Below are 21135 nucleotides of genomic sequence, written 5' to 3' on the forward strand. Positions count from 1 at the left end.
GACGTCGCGCGGCGGCCCCGCCCCCCGCTCCCCCCCCCCCCCCCCCCCCGCCGCGCCTGGCCGAGGCGAGCCGCGGCGGCCGCTGCGGGCTGAGAGAAGATGGCGGCGCCGGGCGAGTACTTCAGCGTGGGCAGCCAGGTGTCGTGCCGCACCTGCCAGGAGCAGCGCCTGCAGGGCGAGGTCGTCGCCTTCGACTACCCCAGCAAGATGCTGGCGCTCAGTATCCCTTCGGCAATGCTTCACCGGGCCCGCTGCGGCCCGGGAATGGGCCGCTTGGGCCTCTGCCGCCCGCCCGGCGGGGAGCGCGGGGGGGGGTCTCTGAGGGGAGCGGGGAGGGGGGGGGCGGTAAGGAGAGGCTTTAGGGGGTGGTGTTGTGGGGGGGATGTGGGGGGGGGAGACCCGGAGCTCCCCCCCCCCGGTTCTTGGAGGGGAGGTTCTTGGGGGGGAGCGGGGAGCCCGGTAGGGAGGTTTGGGGGGGAGTGAGGAGGCCTGTGGTGGGGTTAATGGGGGAGATCTGGGGTGCGTTATAGGGCGGTTTGGGGAGGGAAAGAGGAGCGCGGTGGTGGGGTTTGGGGGGGTGAGTGGGGCGCCCGGTAGGGAGTTTTTGGGGGGGAGTGGGGAGCCCTGTATTGGGGTTAATGGGGGGGAGTGGGGTGCCCTATAGAGAGGTTTTGGGGGGAGCGGGGCACCCCGCAGGGTGGTTTTTGGGGGAATGAGGAGCCCTTTAGTGGGGTTATTGGGAGGGGCGTGGGGTGCCCTATAGGAAGGTTTTGGGGGGGAGTGGGGAGCCCTGTAGTGGGGTTAATAGGGGGGAGTGGGGAGCCCTATAGTGGGGTTATTGGGGAGGAGTGGGGCACTCTATGGGGTGGTTTTGGCGGGAGTGGGGAGCCCCTTAGTGGGTTATGGGGGGGAAGCCTCGTAGTGGGGTTAATGGGAGTGTGGGGAGCCCTGTAGTGGAGTTATTGGGGGGGAGCGGGGCATGCTATAGGGAGGTTTTGGGGGGAGTAAGGAGCCCTTTAGTGGCTATGAGGGGGAGGCCTTGTAGTGGGGTTAATGGGGGGGAGTGGGGCACCCTATAGTGAGGTTTGGGGGTGAGTGGGGTGCCCTATAGGAAGGTTTTGGGAGGAGTGAGGAGCCCTATAGTGGGGTTATTGGGGAGCTGGGGAGCCCTACAGTGGGATTATTGGGGGTGGGTGTCATATAGGAGGGTTCTGGGGGGAGACCTATAGGGATTTGGGGGGGTGAGTGGTTCAATAGAGGCCTGGGAATGGGGGTCTCCTGCAGGGCTGTGGGGTTTTTAGGGGAGGCCTTGGAGGCGTGGTGAGGCCTTTGCGGGGGGGCAGGGGCACCCTGCAGGGCTCAGGGAGGATGGGGGAGTCCTGGGGGGGGGAGTGCGCTTGGTGAGGGGGGGGATCTTGAGGGCAGGAGGAGCCCCTGGGGGGTGTCCTGGGAGGGGGATGGGTACCTCTTTGGGGGTGCAGAGGGAGGCTTTGGAGGCATGGTGAGGTCTGGGGGGATGGGATCCCCTAGGAAGTATTAGTGTGATGGGGGTCAGGAGACCCCTGTGGGGTTTGGGGGGGCGGAGGGAGCCCTCAGTGGACCTGTGGGGATTTAAGGGGAGACAACAGAGGCAAAGCAAGGCCCTCTGAGGGTAGGGGGGGGCCTGTGGGGTTTAGGAGAGATTTGGGGGAGCCCCTGTGAGAGGAACCCTATGGGGCAGGCCTGGGGGGTGAGGAGGGCTGGTGGGTGTGCCAGGAGAAGTGCCTTGTGGCTGGGGGAGCGAAGGGGATGGGGGGGTCTGGGGCTGCCCCCAGCCTCCTGTGGAGGAGAGGCAGGAAGGCAGTGCTCAGGGTGGTTTAAAATACAAATATATACGCGTGTGAAAACAAGGATGTGCTTTTCTTTTTAACCTGTAAAGCAAAGGGCTGTTAGAGAGCAGCAGAGAGTTCAGGAAGGTGGATGCTCAGCCCAGGGACTGGTGTCGGAATGGGGCTGGAACGGTGCTCGAGGCCCCAGGGGTGGGTTCTGGAGGGAATGAGTGTGCGATGGAGGAGCTGGGAGAGGGGTTCGTGTCTGGAGGCTGGAGCTGTGGTGGGAAAAGCCCTGCTGGGTGCCTGGGCGTGATGCAGTTCTGGAGGGGGACTGGGGACCTGTTTGTGCTGGAGCGATTCAGGTGGGGGAAGCTCCCCAGCCCCGAGCGGAGGCTGCGGGAAAGTCTTTAATCGATGTCCAACAGGTTGGCTTAGTGTGTCGCGCTGCCGGTCTGCTCTGGAGAGGGCTGAGAGCTCCCGTTCTGGCTTTGCCCTAAGTCTGGCTCTTCCTCCCAAAGCTGGGATGCTCCATCTCATTCCCCCGAAGGAAGAGACCGGAGTTCCCTGGGCATCCCTCGTTTTCTCTCCTTTATTGAAAGGCGTTTGCTAGGGAGGGCTTCACCTGCACAGGGGGGCCAGAGGAGAGGAAGAGTGACCTCTGCCAGCATCTCTTCCGAGGAGGAGCCGGCGTCGGCATGGAAGAGGCTCTCCGTGCCGTGCTCTCCGCTCCTTCCAGCAGCTGAGGGAGCGGAGGGCTAACGACGCAGCCTCCTGGGGAACAGATTGCGCAGGAATTAATGTCAGCTCTGGAAGGGTGTTGTTTTTTTTTTTTTCTGGGGGTGGTGCACTGTTGTCTCATTTACACTTTCCAGTCGTGCTGCGATACCAACCACAACAAACCTCGCTGCGTTCGAGGTGCGTGAGGACGAGGAGGCCTTTCCCGGGGAGCTGCCGAGTAGCTCCTCTTCCATCCGCGCTAGGGACTGCTCCTGCGGAGGCTCTGGCTTAGCCGCTGCCTGCAAGAGGAAATAGTTATGGTATAAAAGGTGCAAATTTGAGGCGCGGTGGTGGTTCTGGTTCACTTCCCCGTGCAGACCAGCATTCGTTGGCTGGTGCTTGTGGCGAGCAGGGAGGTGGGCAGCGGCACCTCTGCACCTTTCCGGTTAGTCGGGACTAAATTGCTTTTTTGGAGAAGACCACGCAGCATCCCAGGCTGTGTGCGTTCTGGGTACAGCAGTTACTGGCTGGAAAACTTGTGCTATAGTCAGGAAAACTAAATCGGCATCAAATAGGTCCAAGAAGAGATGGTTGGGGTCTCAGGATGACCCTGTGCTTGGCTGAGGAGGGACAGGAGTGGTGGAGGAACTCGCTGAAAACCAAATGTTCTCCTGGTTTGCTCCTGGATGGCTCTGTGCATCAGACCTGTAAATGTCTCCGTCTGGATTTGTTTTCCTTAATGTTTTTTCCCCTCCAGAATGCCCCTCTTCCAGTGGAAAGCCTAATCACGCAGATATCCTGCTTGTAAACTTACAGTATGTTTCAGAAGTGGAAATAATTAATGACCGCACGGAAACGCCTCCTCCTTTAGCTTCACTCAATGTTAGCAAGGTAAGAACCTGCCCTCGTGGGGCGTTTGCTCCTGGGAGGGAGGGATTCGCGTGGGGAAGTTAATGCCCTTCCTCCTGTTGAGGACGAGGTAGCTTTTAAACTTTAAATCACCCGCTTCAATCACAACTTGCCGCGGTTCTGTTAAGGGTTTAGACGACGATCTCTGGGGTGCGTTGAGTCTCCGTGACCTGCTGCTGGGGTTTCTGTAGCAAGGCCGCAGCCCGCTGACCCTCTCTGCTTCGGGATTGCTCAGCTGAGGTCCTGGGCGAGGGAGAGGGAATCCCAGCTTCGTTTCATCCAAGAGACGGTCCTCGTGAGTCTGAACGCGGGGCTGGGTGCCGTGCTCGGCTGGGGAGCTGATCCTCTTGCTGCCCTTGGCTCCCCTGGGTGCCTGCGCACCCTTTGGTCTGTATTTACGCCGTATTTGCTCCAGCGTTGGCTGCAGTTTTCGGCGTGGTCCTGCCGTGTAGAATTAAGCACCTCGGTCATGCTCTGTCCTCCCATTAAAGCACTGGGAGCTCGGGGAACGGCTCTGCCCTGCGCCGAGCCCCGTGCCCTCTTCGGAGGCCGCTCCACTGCGCGCTGGCCTCCTGCGGCAGGAGTAAATGTGGATTTCTGTTGCTGCGAGTTGCTGCCTTAAATGCTGACCGAGAATTTCGGTGTCAGGACCTTTGGGGTGTTTTTAGTAACGTTGAGGCTGCAAAGCACCTTTTCACTCAGGAAAAGTCCAGTGGTCTTGATCCTCCTGGCTCCGTGGCAGCCCCAGTGCCTCTGGTAGAGGGACAGGGTGCTTCGCTGGCCGGAGAGAAGGGAGGATGGAGCCTTTCGTAAACGTGCAACAGGTTCTTTCCCTGATAGCAAATGACTTGAATGCTCAAATCGAAACCTTCCGGAGAAGATGGGCATGGCTGAAGCTGGTACTCTGCTTACCCGAGCCTGTGCCGCTCCTCCTGGCTGCTCTCTCTTCCAAGATCCTGGGTTAAGAACGCACTAGAGCACCCTTTGTGCTGCCGTGGGTGATGCTAGACGAGGTTTGTGCTTCGGTGGGTGCCCTCTCTGCCTGCAGCCCCCTCTCCGCACGGATGTTGGGGGAATGATTTGGGGTGAAGCCGAACGGCGGGGGAGTGGACAGGAGCAGTGAAGCACGCGTGCAGTTAGTTGAATTTTGAGGAACCGCTTTTTATACGCCCTTCTGGCAGGGGATCGCTTCTGATTCCCAGTGATGGTGTCGAAAAAAGGGAAGGTGAACCCGAGGCCCTCGATGCTGCTGTGAAGGGACTGGAGGCAGGCGGGTGTGGGGTCTGGCTGTGGAGCTGTTCGGTTGTCACCTCCTTGTCCCACAGGGAAATCTCCTCTCCTGCCAGGCTCTGCCTGCAGGTCGGTGTCGCGTTGGGTGGCACCAGCTGGGCGTCCGTAGCCCCCGTGGGTTCCTTCTTGGTGGATTAGTGCGTTGGTGGAGGTCTCAAATGACACAACTGCCGTAAAGATGCGACTGTTTGTTGTAATTGCATCGAGTGACATCGCTGGGAGCGCAGCCGGGAGGTCGATGGGCCGGCTGAGGGGAAACCGCCCCGCGTGACTTCAAATACTCGCTTCAGTCTTTCCAGCATCAAAATAATTGCTGTGGACTTTGGTGCGGGGGGAAAAAAAGAATCAAGCCATACCTTCAGTGGATGGAAGTCAGTGTGCAGCCACCGGTGTGTCCGTGTCCTCATCTCCAGTGACAGGAGGGTTTTTCAGTGTTGCTCTGACCCACGCCTCCTCTTCCCTGGATGCGCAGGCAAGCTGGGATCTGATGGTGCTGCAGGACTGCAATATAGACGAGCTGATACTGGCCATACTGGGAGAAGGAGCTGTTGGCTCACGGGAATCTTGCGGTGCTCCGGGGCAAGCCCTTGCTGCTCTGGAAGGCCCCGGGGAGCAAGCAGAGCCCCCAGGAGATGCTCAGCCCTGCCTGGTCCTCAGCGGAGAGAAAATGTTGGGACCAGAAGACTTGCTGGGCTTGGAAGGCAGCAGGATCCGGCTGTGGGGGGGCCCAGTCTGGCAGGGGTGCAGGCTGGCTGCGGTGGAAGGTACGGGCAGGAGAAGAGTGGATTGTCGGCTGCAGGTAGCTCCCTGGGGGAGCCTTCAGGAGGGATGCAGGATGAGAATTGGGGGGGGGGAAATGCTTTTGAACCAGGGCACGGGAAGGGGGGAGATGTGTGGCTCGGCTCCGGCAGCGCGGAGCGGCTGGAGGAGCAGGCGAGGGGCCGGCGAGGAGATAACGCCGGTGCGACGGCGGGCTGGCAGCGGTTCAGTCCAGCTACGGCTGAGCTCGAAGCCTCCTGCTGCCGGCGATGGGTGCGCAGGGGAGATGTCATTGAAGAGGCTGGGGCCCGTGCTGGTACCTCTGGGGACACCAGCGTGCCCCATGGGGCTGGCACCCGCCGGGGGACCTCAGCACGGCACAGAGCCATCGGTAACCATGCCGGGGAGAGGTCAACTGCCTGGTTTTGGAGGAATCCCCTTGACTTGCCGCCTGGGGTACACCACGCTTGATTCTTCTCACCAGGCTGCCGGCACCTGAGTGGGATGGGGGGCCATCCCGCCGGCGGGGGGCTGCGGTGGCCCTCGCCGGCTCTTCTTGCCGCGCGTCGCATTTTCCATCATTCATACGGACGTGAATAGGGAAGTGACTCATTCATTCATGCCGCCGTCGCACAAGGTGCGTATGCGAGTCTTCAATAGCCCTGGCGCCTTCGGGTGCTCGCTGGAGGGGGGCGTGAAGCCGCGCGGCGGGGGCTGCGCTGGGAACAAGGAGGCTGTTCTGAATGCTTGGATCGGGGAGGCTGGCGGCTCGGCGTGTCCGATTCGTTTCTTGTCCGGGGATAGCGGCAATGAATAGGGAGAGCACATCCTATTGCAGGGGAAAGACAAGAGCGAAGGGACCCTGGATCTTGGCGCTCGGTTAATTAACCAACGGTGCAAGTGAGTCAGCTCTAGGTGAGGGCTGAGGTATTCCAGCTAGAAGCAGGAGGATGAGGTTGGGCTTTGCTGGGTGCTGTTAATCCTGGGGTCTAGGAGCACCCGATGGATGTTGGGATGCTGCCCGTGATGGCAGCATGCGAGGGGCTGCTCTTCATCCGCATCTCTCCGGGGTTTCCTGGCTCCTCGCGGTGACCTGTTGTCCCCTGCCTCCTCGCAGGGCTGTCCCCAAAGCTTTGGTGCTGGAGTCGGTTGGGAACCAGGCACGGTTGAGCACCAGGCACGCCGGCCTTGGGGAGCAGCCGGGCTCAGGCGAAGTGTCGGTGCGGTCCCAGAGAAGGCTGGTAGTTGCGTGCCTGACTTGGATGCAGAAAAGTTACTGGGGAGCTTTGTGCCCAGTCTTACAAACCAGTTTGGAAGCCGGACTGGTGGTCTTGGAGAGAGCAATTCTTAACGTGGAGTGGGACGGGTAGCTTCAGAGCCAGCTTGTGCCGGGGCTGAGAAAAGATCCCTATTTCTCCCATCCCCCTGTTAAGGCTTCCCTTGCTCACCAAGGGGCTGAGGAGCACGCGGTGAGCAACCGGACGCTGCTGCGACGAGCCCAGCTCACCTGGGCACGCAGGGCAGATGCAACGGGCCGTGTCTGCCCGGTGGCTGCCGTTTCAGGAGACGGGCTGGCTGCGAGGGGGAAACCAGTCCCTTATTGGTGTTATTTGCTACAAAAAATGCCCCCGCTCGGGCTTTTCCTACCCAGAGAGGGCTTTAGGAAGGGTGAAGCCATCCTCACGCAGCACGGGGAAAGCCGGTCTGCCTTGGGGAGCACTTGCAGGCGCGAGGCCGTTCCGGGGAGGAGGAAGAGGAGGGCTGGCGTGGGCGGCAACGCTAATGTGGCTCTTCCACTGCGGCAGCTCCAGCCGAGGAAAGGCGGCTGGTCCAGCGCCGCCTGCCCGTCTCCTGCCTCCAGGCAGCTGCAGCTCCTTCTCCTCCCACGGCCGTGGGATTTAACGCGGGGGACGCCAGGGTTGGGGTTTCCCCTCTCTGCTCCGGCACCCCACCAGCGTAATCACACTTCCCCGCACACGGGCGTTGTGAGCTGCCGGGAGCTGACTCCCAAATAACCAATCCTGGGTTTTTTTTTTTGGAACAGAATAACTGCTCCAGGATAAAGTTGCTCATACTCCTGCGTGGTCTGAAAGCATTTACACCCAACGAGCCCCAACGTAATGGTTATTCTGGGCTTGTCTTTCCCATCTGCATCCCCTGAGTAAACAGCAAGCAGCGGAAGGTGGTTCGGACCTAAAATGCAGGAATTAATTTGGAAAAGGCAGAGGGGAAGGTGATGCTTGTGCATCCGGCCCCTGGCAGCTGATTTCCTCCCTGTGCCCGAACAGGGGGATGCCAAAAGACGGCACCCGCATCCCCGAAATATCGGGGGGGGACGCAGGCAGTGGCGACAGTGACTCAAAAAGGAATTAAGCCATGGCCTGAAATCCGTGCGGTGCTCCGGGATGTGCCGAAAAAGGTGTGGTGGGAGGGTGGAAATAGCACGCTCCTCGTTACCCTGATTTAATTGGCGATCCAGACAGTGAGCGGCAGAGCTGTGTCTGCGGGAGGGGGGGACCTGCGTCCCCTTGGAGCCGTTGTGGCCGCTCGGGCGATGCTCAGCCGAGCTCCCTCTCTCTTTGTCTCCCCTCCAGCTCGCCAACAAAGCGCGGACGGAGAAGGAAGAGAAGATGAGCCAGGCGTATGCAATTAGTGCTGGTGTCTCTCTGGAGGGGCAGCAGCTCTTCCAGACTATACATAAGACGTAAGTCCCCTCGTCGGTGCCACCGGTGCCTCCCGCGCTCTGCCTCGGCCCCCAACGCCTGGCTGGGAGTCGCTCGTGTCCCTTGCGTAGCTCGGTAGAAGGAGCCGGGGGTGGGTTTGCATTGCCTGGTCCCTTGGGCTCGCCACGAAACGCTGCCAACGTGCCCTGGGACGCGCTGGCCGGAGCCACGCGGTCCTTGGGGGCAGGTGATGGCTCCCTGCCTGCTCCTTGCCCCTTCCTGGCACACGCTGGCCACATGCCCGTCCCCGCGGGCTCGCACCCCTCTTTGGTTGGGTACCTAGGAGGTACCGGGTGGCTTCTGCACCCGTGTCACCTCCTCGGTGAGGCGCGGGTCTGAGGTGGGCAGCGGATGGTGGCTTTCAGAGGGGCTGGGGGATGCGGGAGCACAGCCTAGAGCCCCGGGCAGTCGCGTTCACTGATCCTTTTTCCCCCCTCCCTGCAGCATTAAAGACTGTAAATGGCAGGAGAAGAACATAGTTGTGATGGAAGAAGTCGTTATCGCCCCTCCCTACCAAGTGGAAAACTGTAAAGGCAAAGAGGGAAGCGCGCTGAGTCACGTACGCAAAATAGTGAGTACGGGCAGGGTGGGTCTGGTGGCGCTGGGGATGCCGGGAGGGTGTCGCATCCCCGGGGACACCCGTGGGCCCTCCTTGGGTGGGCTCGCCCGCCTGCCGCGGGTCCCCTGCCCGCCTGCCAGGGGTCCCCTGCCCACCGTGGGGATCCCCTGCCCACCGTGGGGGTCTCCTGCCCACCGTGGGGGTCCCCTGCCCGCCTGCCAGGGGTCCCCTGCCCACCCCGGGGGTCCCCTGCCCACCCCGGGGGTCTCCTGCCCACTCCGGGGGTCCCCTGCCTTCACTAAACCCCTCTTTCTCTCCATCCCACCCTCCCCGCTGGCAGGTGGAGAAACATTTTCGAGACGTGGAAAGCCAAAAGGTAATGCAGCGTTCACAAGCACAGCAGACACAGAAGGAGACCTCCCTCTCGTCCTGAGGCCCACCTCCCGGCGCCGGGGGCTCCCCCGCCGCCCCGCCACCGAGCCACCGGAGGCGGGAGGGCGGCGGCGGGGGGCTCAACTTTTATTTCCTTTTTCGAGCTCGTTAATGGGGAGCTCAACCGATTCCAAACCTTAGACTTTAAAACAAACGAGAAAAGAGAATAATTTAAAAGCTCATGCATTACTTGACTAACAGACTTTCTTTTGTCCGCCATGTTTTCTTTCCTACCAGCCAGTCAGACTTTGTTAGTTTTATTTTTTGACCTTTCTTTTCCTTTTTCCTCCCCCCTCCCCTTGCTGCCAACCCCCCCCCTTTACTTTTCTAAAGGGGGTCTGTCGCCCTGTCCCCCCCCCCGACCTGGCCCACAGGAGGATCTCCCCCCTGCCCGTTCCCCTCCCTGCGAACCCCTCCAAAAATAAAAGTAACGAGCTGACTGCGGTGGCCGAACCGGGACCCTTGTGACCAGCGCGGTCTCGTTTTAATTTTGTTTGCACAGGGCAAGGCTTGAATTAGTCTTATTTTTCTTATCTTTAAATATATATATGAATATATATTAAAATGTTCTTTAAATATTTTCTGCTTCTAGCAGTTCTCTCAACCAGGATCGTGGCAAAAAACACCCCCCACCCACCCCCTGTCACCCCCCCACCCCACCCTCCCACCCCGCCGGCCCCAGGGGGTTTGGATGCAGGGTGAGGGGGGGCTGCGGCCCCTCCCTGCCCCGCCGCCCCCCACCCGGCACCAGGCCGGGGCCTGGGTTGGGGTTTTTTCCCCCCCCTTTTCCTTTTTTTATTTTATTTTTTTCTTTCTTGCCCCTTTTTTGCTTTTTTTTTTCTTTTTTTCGGTTTTTATTTTCCTTTTTTTTTTTTTTTGCCATGATCCTCCCCCTCCCCTTTTTTGTTTTGGTTTTTTTTTTTTTTTTTTAAATAAATGGATCAAAATCAAACAATTCAAGCCCTGCCTTTAGAAGAGTTAAAAATTAAAAAAAAAAAAACTTAAAAAAAAAAAAAAGGAAAATTTTTTAGTATTGTTTAGCAAAAACAATAAAACCCGAAATTTTTTTAACCATCACCCGTGTCTGGCGCTCTGGGGGCGGGGCCTGCGGGGAGGGGGCGGGGCTTCCTTAGTGGGGCGGGGCCTCCTATGGTGAGTAAAGGGGCGGGATTTCATGCGGGGCGGAGTCTCCCGTGGTGGGCGGAGTTTATGGGGCGGTGCTTCCGGGGCCGGGCGGGACTTCCGGCGGGGCGGGCCTGGCGGCGATGGCGGCGGGCCGCGGGTGGCGGCGGCGGGCGCTGCGGCTGCTGACGGCGGGCGGCGGCGTCCTGCTGACCCGCTTCCCCTTCTGGCACTGCTTCAGCGGGCTGCTGCTCTGCGCCGAGCGCGCCGACGGGCGGCGGTGCGGGACGGGGGGGTCGGGGGCGGCCCCGGGGGCCTGGGGTCGGTGTGGGCCTGGGGGAGCGCCCGGGGGCCTGGGGCTGGTGGGGGCCTGGGGTCGGTGTGGGCCTGGGGGGGCGCCCGGGGGCCTGGGGCTGGTGGGGGCCTGGGGTCGGTGTGGGCCTGGGGGGGCGCCTGGGGGCCTGGGGCTGGTGGGGGCCTGGGGTCGGTGTGGGCCTGGGGGGGCGCCCGGGGGCCTGGGGCTGGTGGGGGCCTGGGGGAGGCCCCGGGGGCCTGGGGTCGGTGTGGGCCTGGGGGAGGCCCCGGGGGCCCGGGGCTGGTGGGGGCCTGGGGTCGGTGTGGGACTGGGGAGGGCCCCGGGGGCCTGGGGTCGGTGTCGGGCTGGGGAGGGCCCTGGGGGCCTGGGGCTGGTGGGGGCCTGGGGTCGGTGTGGGGCTGGGGCTGGTGGGGGCCTCTGGTCGATGTAGGCCCGGGGGCCTGGGGCTGGTGGGGGCCTGGGGTCGGTGTGGGCCTGGGGGAGGCCCCGGGGGCCTGGGACTGGTGGGGACCTGGTGTCGGTGGGGTCTGGGGGGGGGCCTGGGGCTCGGCGGAGCTTGGGGTCGGTGTGGGGCTGGGGAGGGCCCCGGGGGCCTGGGGTCGGTGTCGGGCTGGGGAGGGCCCTGGGGGTCTGCAGCTGGTGTGGGCCTGGGGCTGGTGGGGGCCTGAGGGAGGCCTCAGGGGCCTGGGCTAGTGGGGGCCTGGAGCAGGTGTGGGGCTGTGAGGGCCTGGGGCAGGTGTGGGGCAGCTGAGGGGCTCCTGGGGTAAGTGTGGGGCCTGGGCTGGGTGTGGGACTGGGGGAAGGGGCGCGTGGGTGCTGCGGGGGGGCAGAGGGGCAGTTGAGGGGGGGCTGGGGCAATTAGAAGATGGACTGGGGGGGGCATGGAGGGCTGGGTTAGGGGGTGAGGGAGGGTCTGGGGGTGAGTGGGGGTCCTGGGGGGAGCAGCATGCGGAGAGCGGGGCGAGGGGTGGTTGTGAGGAGTTGGGGGTCAGGGGCTGGAGCTGCCGTGCCCCCCAGGAAGCCGGACATCCCCGTCCCCTACCTGTACGTGGACATGGGGGTGGCCGTGCTTTGCGCCAGCTTCATGTCCTTCGGGGTGAAGCGCCGCTGGTTCGCCCTGGGGGCCGCCCTGCAGCTGGCCGTGGCCACCTACGCCGCCCACGTCGGTGGCCACGTCCACTACGGCGACTGGCTGAAGGTGAGACACCCTCCCCCACCCCCCGTAACACCCCTCCCCAACCCACCCCGGCTTCGGGGTGCCCGGGGGGGGTGACGGTGACCCCGGCGCAGGTGCGGATGTACTCCCGGACCATCGCCATCATCGGCGGCTTCCTCATCCTGGCCAGCGGCGCGGGCGAGCTCTACCGCCAGAAACCGCGCAGCCGCTCCCTGCAGTCCACGGGGCAGGTCTTCCTCGGCATCTACCTCATCTGCCAGGTACCGGGGGGGGGCGTCACGAGACACCGGGAGCCGGGGAAGGGGGGGGTCCACCATCCCGGGGAGGGGGCGGGGAGACAGCCACCTTCTGCCCCCCACCCCTGCTGCAGGCAGGATCCGCTTCTCCAAAGGGGAGAAGCCTCGGGTGAGCGCCGCCAGTGCCCCCAGTGCTACCAGTGCCACCAGTGGCACCGTTGTCACCGCACTCCAGCCCCCCGGCATCGTGTGTGTCCCCCCCCCCCAGGCCTACTCCCTGCAGCACAGCAAGGAGGACCGCCTGGCTTACCTGAACCACCTCCTGGGGGGTGAGCTCGCCCTCCAGCTCCTCTTCATCCTCTACGGCCTCCTGGCCCTCGCCTTCCTCTCGGGTTACTACGTGCGGGTGGCGGCGCAGGTGCTGGCGGTGCTCCTGCCCCTCGCCATCCTCCTCATCGACAGCAACATCGGCTACTGGCACGACTCGCGCCGGGTCGAGTTTTGGAATCAGATGAAACTCATCGGGCAAAATGTTGGCATTTTTGGAGCCGTCGTCATTTTGGCCACCGACGGCTGAGCGGGGTGGCCGGGACTGGCGGGGGGCGGGGGGGGGGGGGAGCAGCACCGGGGTGGGGATGGACTTTTGGTTTTTTTAAAGAATCTCAGTTATTTATTCTTTTTTTTTTTTTTTTAATTTGTAAATATTTGATAATTTTGCTGGAGGATGGGGCGGACGCTGCCCTAGGGGGATGGGGGGGGGGAGCCGGGGGGTGGGGGGGCTCCTGGCTGTGGGGTGCTGGCCACTGTGTGGCCAGGTCCCCTCCCCGCCGAGGTGTGTCCCCCCCCCACCCCGGGTGTGTTTTTACTGATGAAACGAGAAATCTTTTACCTCGTCCCCGGGCTGTCTCGGCTGTTGTGTGCCAGCGGGATCGGGCCCTGCCGCTTTGGGGGGGGCTTGTTGGGGCGTGGGAGCCGCTTCGGGGGGGCTTGGAGGGGGACCTGCTTTGGGGGCTTTGGGGGGAGCCGGCATGCAGCGGGGGGTGGGCAATACTGGGTGTTCCCCTCCCTTCGGTGGGGAAACTGAGGCAGGGGGGAGAGCGGGGTCCTGGGCTGCGTTTTGCTGCCGGGGCCTGCCCGTCCCCGGGGTCGCGCGCTGCCGCAGCCTGGCGGGGGGGCAGGGGGGGGGGCTCGGCTGGTGATTTATGGCGGGAGGACGTCCTGGCGTGGGTGGGGGGGGTGTCGCGGTGGGACACGGCGAGGGGCTGGCACACCCCCAGGTTGTCCCCACAGGCCGTATCCTCGCTGTCCCCATCCTGCCCCCCCAGCTATGTCCCCCCCTCCCCGGGCTGGGCAGGCGTCTGTGTCCGTCCCCCCCAGGTTGGGCTGTGGAAAAGCAAACAGGGGCTGATAAGGGCCTTCCTCCCGGGGGGGGGCCCACGCGGCCCCTAATGTGCCTCCGGCGGAACCGGGGGGCCATAAAGCGCGGGGAAGCGGCAGGGCCCTGTTTGCTCTCCCTGCGCCTTTCCGTCCCACACCCCCGGCTGGGTGGGGGGGGCCGCGGGGGCTCCTCGCCCTCCTGGGGACCCCCCCACCCCGGGGGCTGCTTGGGCTCTAGCGATGCACCTTCAGCCCCAGACCCTCCTCGTCCTCCCTGCTCGTGGGAAGGATGGGGGGCACACAGTGGCCCTCGTCCCCCAGGGCCACCCCTCGCCCTGTGTGTGTGTTGGGGGGGGGGGGGGGCTGCAGCCGGGCCCCCCACCTCGGCGCCGGGGGGGTTCCCCCGCTGGCAGAGCCATCCTGTGACCTTTGGAAAATTGCTGTTTGCTGTCACTCGGGGGAAATGGTGCAGAAAACCTTCACCTTCCTTCTGTCCCCCCCCCCGACAGCGGGGTCTGCTCTGTGCCGGGGGGGGGGGGGGCCCTGGGGCCTGCCTGGACCCCGATTCTCCCTCCCGGCCTCGGCTCGGGGACATTTGTGACGATGCGGTGACATTGCCGCTGTTTTCTGGGGTTTGGTCCCAAGTCCACAGCGGTGGGACTGGGGGGTTGGTGTCCCCCGGCCACCACCCTGTGCCCCCCACCCCTGCGAACCCCATGATGGGGTAGAACCCCCCCCCGTGGGGTGCTCCTCTGCTGGGGAGGGGGCTCAGCCCCCCACCAGGGCCGTGCTGGATTCGGCCTCGCTGCCTCAGTTTCCCCAGAGGCACGCGGCAGAGTGCTGGGGGGGGGCGTCCGCAGCCCCCATCGATCCAATTAGCCCTTCCATCGACCCGCGCCTTCGTTTGCGGGGACGTGAAAGGTGCTGGGCTGGGGGGGGGGGCTGTGCGGGGGCTGCTGCCACCCCCCCCGCCCCTGGGCTCCCAGCCCCCTCCCAGGCTGGCGTAGGGCCTGGCACCGCGTGGCTGGGGCAGCGGGGACCCCCCGGTTGTGTCCCCGCACACCGGTGTGACATCGCGGCCACGCCATGGGGACAAGTCGCCCCCAGGGCTGGGGATAGCCACGGGGCTGGGACCCCCGCGGTGGCACTGCCGTGAGCCGTGGCACTGCCATGAGCCGTGCCACCGCTCACCGGGTGACAGCCAGGTTGGGAGTGGGGAGCGTGTCCCCTCCAACCGGCCGGTGGCACCCCGCAGGGTCCCCGCCGAGCCGTGTCCCCTCCAACCGGCCGGTGGCACCCCGCAGGGTCCCCGCCGAGCCGTGTCCCCTCCAGCCAGGCCGGTGGCACCCCGCAGGGTCCCCGCCGAGCCGTGTCCCCTCCAGCCGGGCTGGTGGCACCCCGCAGGGTCCCCGCCGAGCCATGTCCCCTCCAGCCGGGCTGGTGGCACCCTGCAGGGTCCCCGCCGAGCCGTGTCCCCTCCAGCCGGGCTGGTGGCACCCTGCAGGGTCCCCGCCGAGCCGTGTCCCCTCCAGCCCGGCCGGTGGCACCCCGCAGGGTCCCCGCCGAGCCGTGTCCCCTCCAGCCCGGCCGGTGGCACCCCGCAGGGTCCCCGCCGAGCCGTGTCCCCTCCAGCCAGGCCGGTGGCACCCCGCAGGGTCCCCGCCGAGCCGTGTCCCCTCCATCCCCCTGGCTGGAGATGCGGCTGCTTCTGGGTGGGAGCATCCCACAGCTTTTGGGGACCCCCTGCTGCCAGCTCTCCCTGTCCCAGCACCGACATGGTGGCTTTGGTGGCCCCTTCCCGGTGGGGACCCGGAACCCCTGCTCACAGCACGTCCCCGCCAGGCGCCTCCGTGCCTCAGTTTCCCCCCGGAGCGCCGGGCTGGGTGATTGCTCCTTAATGCCAAATCCATAACGAATTAATGTCCCCCCTGGCGCGGGGGGCTCGTGGCGGGGGAGCGGAAAGGGCAGCTCATCTGTCCTGGAGGGCTGTGACAGCGGTCGATGGTGGTGACGGGGGCTGCGGTGACAGGGGCTGCGGTGACGGGGGCTGCGGTGGCAGCTCCGTGCCCTGCCCTGGCTTCTGGGGAAACTGAGGCAGCTGTGGGCTGCGTCCCTTCCCCCGTGCTGTCCCCTGGGGGTGGCTTGTGCCAGGGCTGTGTCCCTGCTGTGTCCCGTGTGCCCTGCCTGTGTCATGGCTGTGCCGTGTGTGTGTCCCTGTGTGCCACTGCCGTGTCCTGAGGCTGTCTCGGGGCTGTGTCCGTGTGCCGTGGCTGCCTGTCACATCCGTGTGCCATGTCCATGTGCTGTGGCTGCGTGTCACATCCATGTCCGTGTGCCATTGCCATGTGCCACATGCCAGGGCTGTGTGCTGTGTCTATGTCCTGTGGCTGCAGGCCGTGTCCCTGTGCCGTGCCCGTGTGCCATGGCTGCATGTCACATCCGTGTCCCTGTGCCGTGCCCGTGTGCCATGGCTGCATGTCACATCCGTGTCCCTGTGCCGTGCCCGTGTGCCATGGCTGCATGTCACATCCGTGTCCCTATGCCGTGCCCGTGTGCCATGGCTGCATGTCACATCCGTGTCCCTGTGCCGTGCCCGTGTGCCATGGCTGCATGTCACATCCGTGTCCCTGTGCCGTGCCCGTGTGCCATGGCTGCATGTCACATCCGTGTCCCTGTGCCGTGCCCGTGTGCCACGGCTGCATGTCACATCCGTGTCCCTGTGCCGTGCCCGTGTGGCATTGCCATGTGCCACATACCATGTCCATGTCCTGTGGCTGCGTGCCGTGTCCCACCCGTGTCCCCCACGCTCCGTGCGTGCCCTGTGCCTGCACCCCTGTCCCCTTGGTGCACCAGGCTAGGGGGGCTCTGCCGAGGGACGGTGACAAGGTGCTGGCACGTGTCCCCCCGGGGCCGGTGGCGGGGGGGCTGCCGGGGTCCTGCCGTGCCCGTGGGTCGGTCACGGGTGAGGGAGGAGCCAGCAGCCCCCCCGGAGGGTATAAAACCCCAGGCGGGTGGAGGAGCCGCTGTGTCCCCAGCTCGGTGTCCCCGGCACTGTCACCCCGCTGCCAGGCCCTGCCTGTCACCTCCCGCCTCCTCCACCGTGAGTGTGGGGACAGCCCGGGGACGGGGCTGGGGACTTGGGGGGGTCTCATGGGGGTCCCATGGAGGGGAGGTGTCCCTGGGGGAGGCTGGGACCCCTGGGAGGGAGATGTCCCCTTGGGGACATGGGGGGGTCCCTGGAGGGGAGGTGGCCCTTGGGGTGAACTGGGGTCTCTGGGGGTCCTTTGGGGGTGGGAGGGGGGGTCTCTGGGGGAAGATGTCCCCTTTGGGAGATGGGGGTCTCTGGGGTCCCTGGGAGAGATGTGGCCCCTTGGGGACTCGCAGGGGGTGTCCCTGGAGGTCCCTGGGAGCAGGGGAGATGGAAGGGGGGGTCCCTGGTGGGGAGATGGCCCCTTGGGGACATTGAGGGGGCTCTGGAAATCCCTGGGGGTGAGGTGTCCCTTTGGGGAGGTGGGGTGGTCTCTGGGGGGGAGATGTCCCCGTGGGGACATGAGGGGGGGAGATGTCCCTTGGGGGGGAGCTGGGGTCCCAGGCGGGGGAAGGAGACATCCCCTTGGGGGCCCTGGGGGTGCGATGTCCCCACAGGGGACAGGGTCCTCGGGGGTGACACGGCTCTGTGGGGACGGGGGGGCTTTGGTGGGGGGCAGAGCTGCTCCAGGCTGGGACGGGGGTACCCGCGGGTGACAGGGGTACCCGTGGGTGATGCACACACAGCTGAGCCTCCCCCCTGTCCCTGTCCCCACGCAGATGGTGACGTCCCCGAGGCCGTGGCGCGTGCTGGCGGCCGTGGCCCTCTGCGCCCTGCTGTGCCTGGGCACGCTGGCGGCCGCCTACCCCCCCAAACCCGAGAGCCCCGGGGACGAGGCGTCCCCCGAGGAGATGGCCAAGTACTTCTCGGCCCTTCGCCATTACATCAACCTGGTGACGCGGCAGAGGTGAGCGCGGGCGGGGGTCAACGTGCGCGTGCGAGCCCGGTGGCACCCGTGCAAGTCTGGTGGCACCCGTGTGAGCCCGGTGGCACCCATGCAAGTCCGGTGGCACCTGTGCGAGCCCGGTGGCACCTGTGCAAGCCCGGTGGCACCCGTGTGAGCCCGGTGGCACCTGTGCAAGTCCGGTGGCACCCGTGTGAGCCCGGTGGCACCCATGCAAGTCCGGTGGCAGCTGTGCGAGCCCGGTGGCACCCATGCAAGTCCGGTGGCACCCGTGTGAGCCCGGTGGCACCCGTGCGAGCCCGGTGGCACCCATGTGAGCCCGGTGACGCTCGTGCAAGCCCCTTCGCGTGCTCCTGCCTGCCCTTTTCGCACGCCCGCCTGCTCCGTCGCATGCACCCGGCAGCTCCCGTTTGCACGCTCGTGCACGCCCCTTTGCACGCACCCGCGGTCCCGTTTGCACGCCCGCCTGCGCCCCTTTCCGCGTGCGCCCACGCGTGCCGTGTCCCGCAGGTACGGCAAACGCGCCAGCCCCGAGGCCGTGGTGTCGGAGCTGCTCCTCGGGACCAGCAGTGACGGGGCACGGTGAGTGTCCTCGTCCCTGTCCCTGTCCCCCGTGGACGGGGAAAGGGGCTGCTCCTGCACCCTGGGGTGGGGGTCCTGGGGGTGGTTTGGGGTCCCAGGGGGTGTTGGGGGGGTCTCATCCCCCCCTTTTCTCACGCCAGCTCTTCCCCGCAGATACGACGATGACTCCGCGTGGTGACCGGCTCCCCCAGCCCCCCCGTCCCCAAAATCCTCCCCGTTTCTCCGTGTCTCCCGAAGGGACCCGGGGCTCTGCCGCAGGGTGGGCCCCAGCACCCAGGGCCAGCGCGGGTCCCCCCACCGGGAGGGCTGGGGACCCCCAGAGCCTGGGGGTGTCCCACCGGGGGGGGCCCTGACCCCGTCCCCTCCCCACCGCTGTCGGGGGGTCCCGCGTGGTCCCTGCACGCCCCGGCCAGCGGCAATAAAGAGCACGATCGTGGGCACCCGACAGGGCCGTGTGTGCCGGGGACTTGGGGGGGGGCAGGGGGGACACAGGGGGGACAGAGGGGGATGGAGGGAGGGGTGCAGGGGGGACACAGGGGGGACACAGGGGGATGGAGGGGGGATGGAGGGAGGGGGGCAGGGGGGACACAGGGGGGACACAGGGGGATGGAGGGGGGATGGAGGGAGGGGACAGGGGGGACGGAGGGGGGACACGGGGATGGAGGGAGGGGTGCAGGGGGGACAGAGGGGGATGGAGGGAGGGGTGCAGGGGGGACGGGGGGGGACAGAGGGGGACAGAGGGGGGACGGAGGGAGGGGTGCAGGGGGACGGAGGGGGGATGGAGGGAGGGGTGCAGGGGGGGTGGAGGGGAGGATGGAGAGGGGTGCGGCTGGGTGGAAGGAAGAAGGGGCCCGCTGGGGTGCAAGGGTGGAGGGAGGGGGGGGAGTGGAATGGGGGGGAGAGGCGGAGGGTCTGGGGGGGGGGAGGGATGGGTGTGGGGTGTGCTGGGGGGCTGGGACACGCTAAGGTTTTGGGGTGCACTGGGTGCAGGGGTGTGCTGGGTATGGGGGTGGTGGGGGGTGCTGGGTGCGCAGGGGCTACGCTATCGATGGGTGTTGGGGTGCACGGGGTGTTCTGGGTACAGGGTGCACTGCTACTGGGTGTCGGGGTGCACAGGGTGCGGGGGTGTGCTGGGTGGGGGGCTGCAATGATGCTGGGATTTACGGGGCACAGGGGTACGTTAGTGGTGTGTACTGGGATGCACTGGGTATGGGGTAGTGGGATGCACTGGCAGTGAGCGCTGGGGTGCACGGGTTACTGGGGTGCACTGGGTGCTGGGGTGCACTGGGTATGGGGGTGCAGGGTGCACTGGCAGTGGGTGCTGGGGTGCACAGGTTACTGGGGTGCACTGGGTGCTGGGGTGCACTGGCAGTGGGTGCTGACATCCACTGTGGGGTCCCTGCAGCCACTGGGGTCTGTGTCAGGGCTGGGCTGGGGGTCCCCCACCCCTCTGACCCCCCCAACCCAACCTGCGGTGGGAGCGGGGGGACAGCCACGTCCTCGGTGACGGCCACAGCGGGGGCTGGCTGCTGCCCCCCACCCCCTGCTCTGCCACCCGCTGCAGCCGCTGTCTCCCCGTCCCTCTGTCCTTCCACCCCACCCCTCGCCCCGATGTCGGACCCTTCACCTGTCCCTCTGTCTGCCCCCCCAGTGTCCCTCTGTCCCACTCCCCATCCCTCTGTCCTGCTGCCCACCCTCCCACCAGCCTTCCCCAGTTGTCCCTTCTCTGTCCCCACACCCATCCCGCTGTCCCCACACCCGTCCCGCTGTCCCCACACCCATCCCTCTGTCCCCACACCCGTCCCTCTGTCCCCACGGCCGTCCCGCTGTCCCCACACCCGTCCCTCTGTCCCCACACCCGTCCCTCTGTCCATCCGCGGTGACAAGATGCTCTGGGGACAGACACCGGACACCCAGGTCTGTGTCCTCGGCCCCGCCGGGACCCCCCCCCACCCCAGGGTCAAACATTAACCAGGGCTGTGCGAGGGGCCCGGTGTCCCTGTCACCCCCCCCCCCGATGGCCTCTGTCCCCCCCGATGGCCCCTGTCCCCCCCCCCCAGCCACGTGGCCACAGGTGCTGCGTGGCAGGGTGACATCGGCGGGGGGGGGCCGGGGGGATATAAGGGCCAGCACCGCGGTGGCAGCGGTGTCACCGAGGCGTTGACGGCAGCGTCCCCCCACCTTGCCGTGTCCCCTCGTCTCGCCGTGTCCCCGTGCCACCGCTCGTGGAAGCAGGTGAGTGGAACCGGGGGGGGACAGGGCTGGGGGGGCGGGTGGCAGCACCCATGCTGGGGGACGAGGGGCTGCGGGGTGGGTGCGGGGGTGCAGAGAGGGCCGTGTGGGTGCCAAACGGGGTGTGCACGTGTGCAAGGGGGGGGCGCGTGTGGGTGTGGGCGTGCGTGGGGCGTGCACGCGTGTGTGCAAGGTGGAGCGTGTGCGGCTGCGTGCAGGGCTGGGAAACGGGGGGTGCGCACGTGTGTGCGCTCGGGGGTGAACCGGGGGGTGCGCGCGGGGAGCGGGGAGAGCGGGCACGTCTGCGTGTGTGGGCACGTCTGCGTGTGTGGGCATGTCTGCGTGTGTGTGCACATGTGTGTGTGCACGTCTGCGTGTGTGTGCACGTCTGCGTGTGTGGGCACGTCTGCGTGTGTGGGCACGTCTGCGTGTGTGTGCACATGTGTGTGTGCACGTCTGCGTGTGTGTGCACGTCTGCGTGTGTGTGTGTGCACGTCTGCGTGTGTGTGCACATGTGTGTGTGCACGTCTGCGTGTGTGTGCACGTCTGCGTGTGTGTGCACATGTGTGTGTGCACGTCTGCGTGTGTGTGCACGTCTGCGTGTGTGTGCACATGTGTGTGTGCACGTCTGCGTGTGTGTGCACGTCTGCGTGCGTGTGTGCACGTCTGTGTGCGTGTGCACATGTGTGTGTGCACATGTGTGTGTGCATGTCTGCGTGTGTGTGTGCACGTCTGCGTGTGTGTGTGTGCACGTGTGCGTGTGTCTGCACATCTGCGTGTGTGTGCATGTCTGTGTGTGCACGTCTGTGTGTGTGTGTGCACGTCTGCGTGTGTGTGCACATGTGTGTGTGTGCACGTCTGCGTGTGTGTGTGCACATGTGTGTGTGTGTGCACGTCTGTG

At 65.3% G+C, this 21135-nt stretch overlaps 2 protein-coding genes across 8 annotated transcripts; both read left to right on the top strand.

Moving 5' to 3' along the window:
* The first annotated feature begins 49 nt into the window (after positions 1–49).
* On the top strand, positions 50–9402 carry LSM12 (LSM12 homolog). 2 transcript variants are annotated; one of them, XM_075171378.1, is made up of 5 exons: positions 50–220; positions 3286–3419; positions 8081–8190; positions 8654–8780; positions 9109–9402. In XM_075171378.1, the coding sequence occupies exons 1-5, from the start codon at positions 100–102 to the stop codon at positions 9199–9201; spliced, it is 585 nt and encodes a 194-aa protein (XP_075027479.1). In that variant the 5' UTR covers positions 50–99; the 3' UTR covers positions 9202–9402. The 2 variants fall into 2 exon arrangements, with proteins under 2 accessions (XP_075027479.1, XP_075027480.1); XM_075171379.1 differs by lacking the exon at positions 3286–3419 and having other exon boundaries at positions 50–180.
* Positions 9403–10359: 957 nt separating this feature from the next.
* Positions 10360–18447, top strand: TMEM101 (transmembrane protein 101). 6 transcript variants are annotated; one of them, XM_075171375.1, is made up of 6 exons: positions 10422–10602; positions 11656–11836; positions 11929–12075; positions 17236–17423; positions 17931–18002; positions 18156–18447. In XM_075171375.1, the coding sequence occupies exons 1-6, from the start codon at positions 10466–10468 to the stop codon at positions 18178–18180; spliced, it is 750 nt and encodes a 249-aa protein (XP_075027476.1). In that variant the 5' UTR covers positions 10422–10465; the 3' UTR covers positions 18181–18447. The 6 variants fall into 6 exon arrangements, with proteins under 6 accessions (XP_075027477.1, XP_075027476.1, XP_075027478.1 ...); XM_075171372.1 differs by lacking the exons at positions 10422–10602; positions 11656–11836; positions 11929–12075 and adding exons at positions 14139–16324; positions 16407–16528; XM_075171377.1 differs by lacking the exons at positions 17236–17423; positions 17931–18002; positions 18156–18447 and adding an exon at positions 12470–12946 and having other exon boundaries at positions 10424–10602.
* The last annotated feature ends 2688 nt before the right edge of the window (positions 18448–21135 follow it).

This window comes from Calonectris borealis, chromosome 22 (genome assembly GCF_964195595.1).
Source record: "Calonectris borealis chromosome 22, bCalBor7.hap1.2, whole genome shotgun sequence".
Taxonomy (NCBI): domain Eukaryota; kingdom Metazoa; phylum Chordata; class Aves; order Procellariiformes; family Procellariidae; genus Calonectris; species Calonectris borealis.

Coding starts and splice junctions, on each gene's coding strand:
- LSM12 (XM_075171378.1), top strand. CDS start 100: ATGGCGGCGCCGGGCGAGTACTTCAGCGTGGGCAGCCAGGTGTCGTGC. Junction 8,191..8,653: donor TTCCAGACTATACATAAGAC/GTAAGTCCCCTC, acceptor CCCTCCCTGCAG/CATTAAAGACTGTAAATGGC. Junction 8,781..9,108: donor TGAGTCACGTACGCAAAATA/GTGAGTACGGGC, acceptor CCCCGCTGGCAG/GTGGAGAAACATTTTCGAGA.
- TMEM101 (XM_075171371.1), top strand. CDS start 15,620: ATGGCTGTGCCGTGTGTGTGTCCCTGTGTGCCACTGCCGTGTCCTGAG. Junction 17,424..17,930: donor AACCTGGTGACGCGGCAGAG/GTGAGCGCGGGC, acceptor CGTGTCCCGCAG/GTACGGCAAACGCGCCAGCC. Junction 18,003..18,155: donor ACCAGCAGTGACGGGGCACG/GTGAGTGTCCTC, acceptor TCTTCCCCGCAG/ATACGACGATGACTCCGCGT.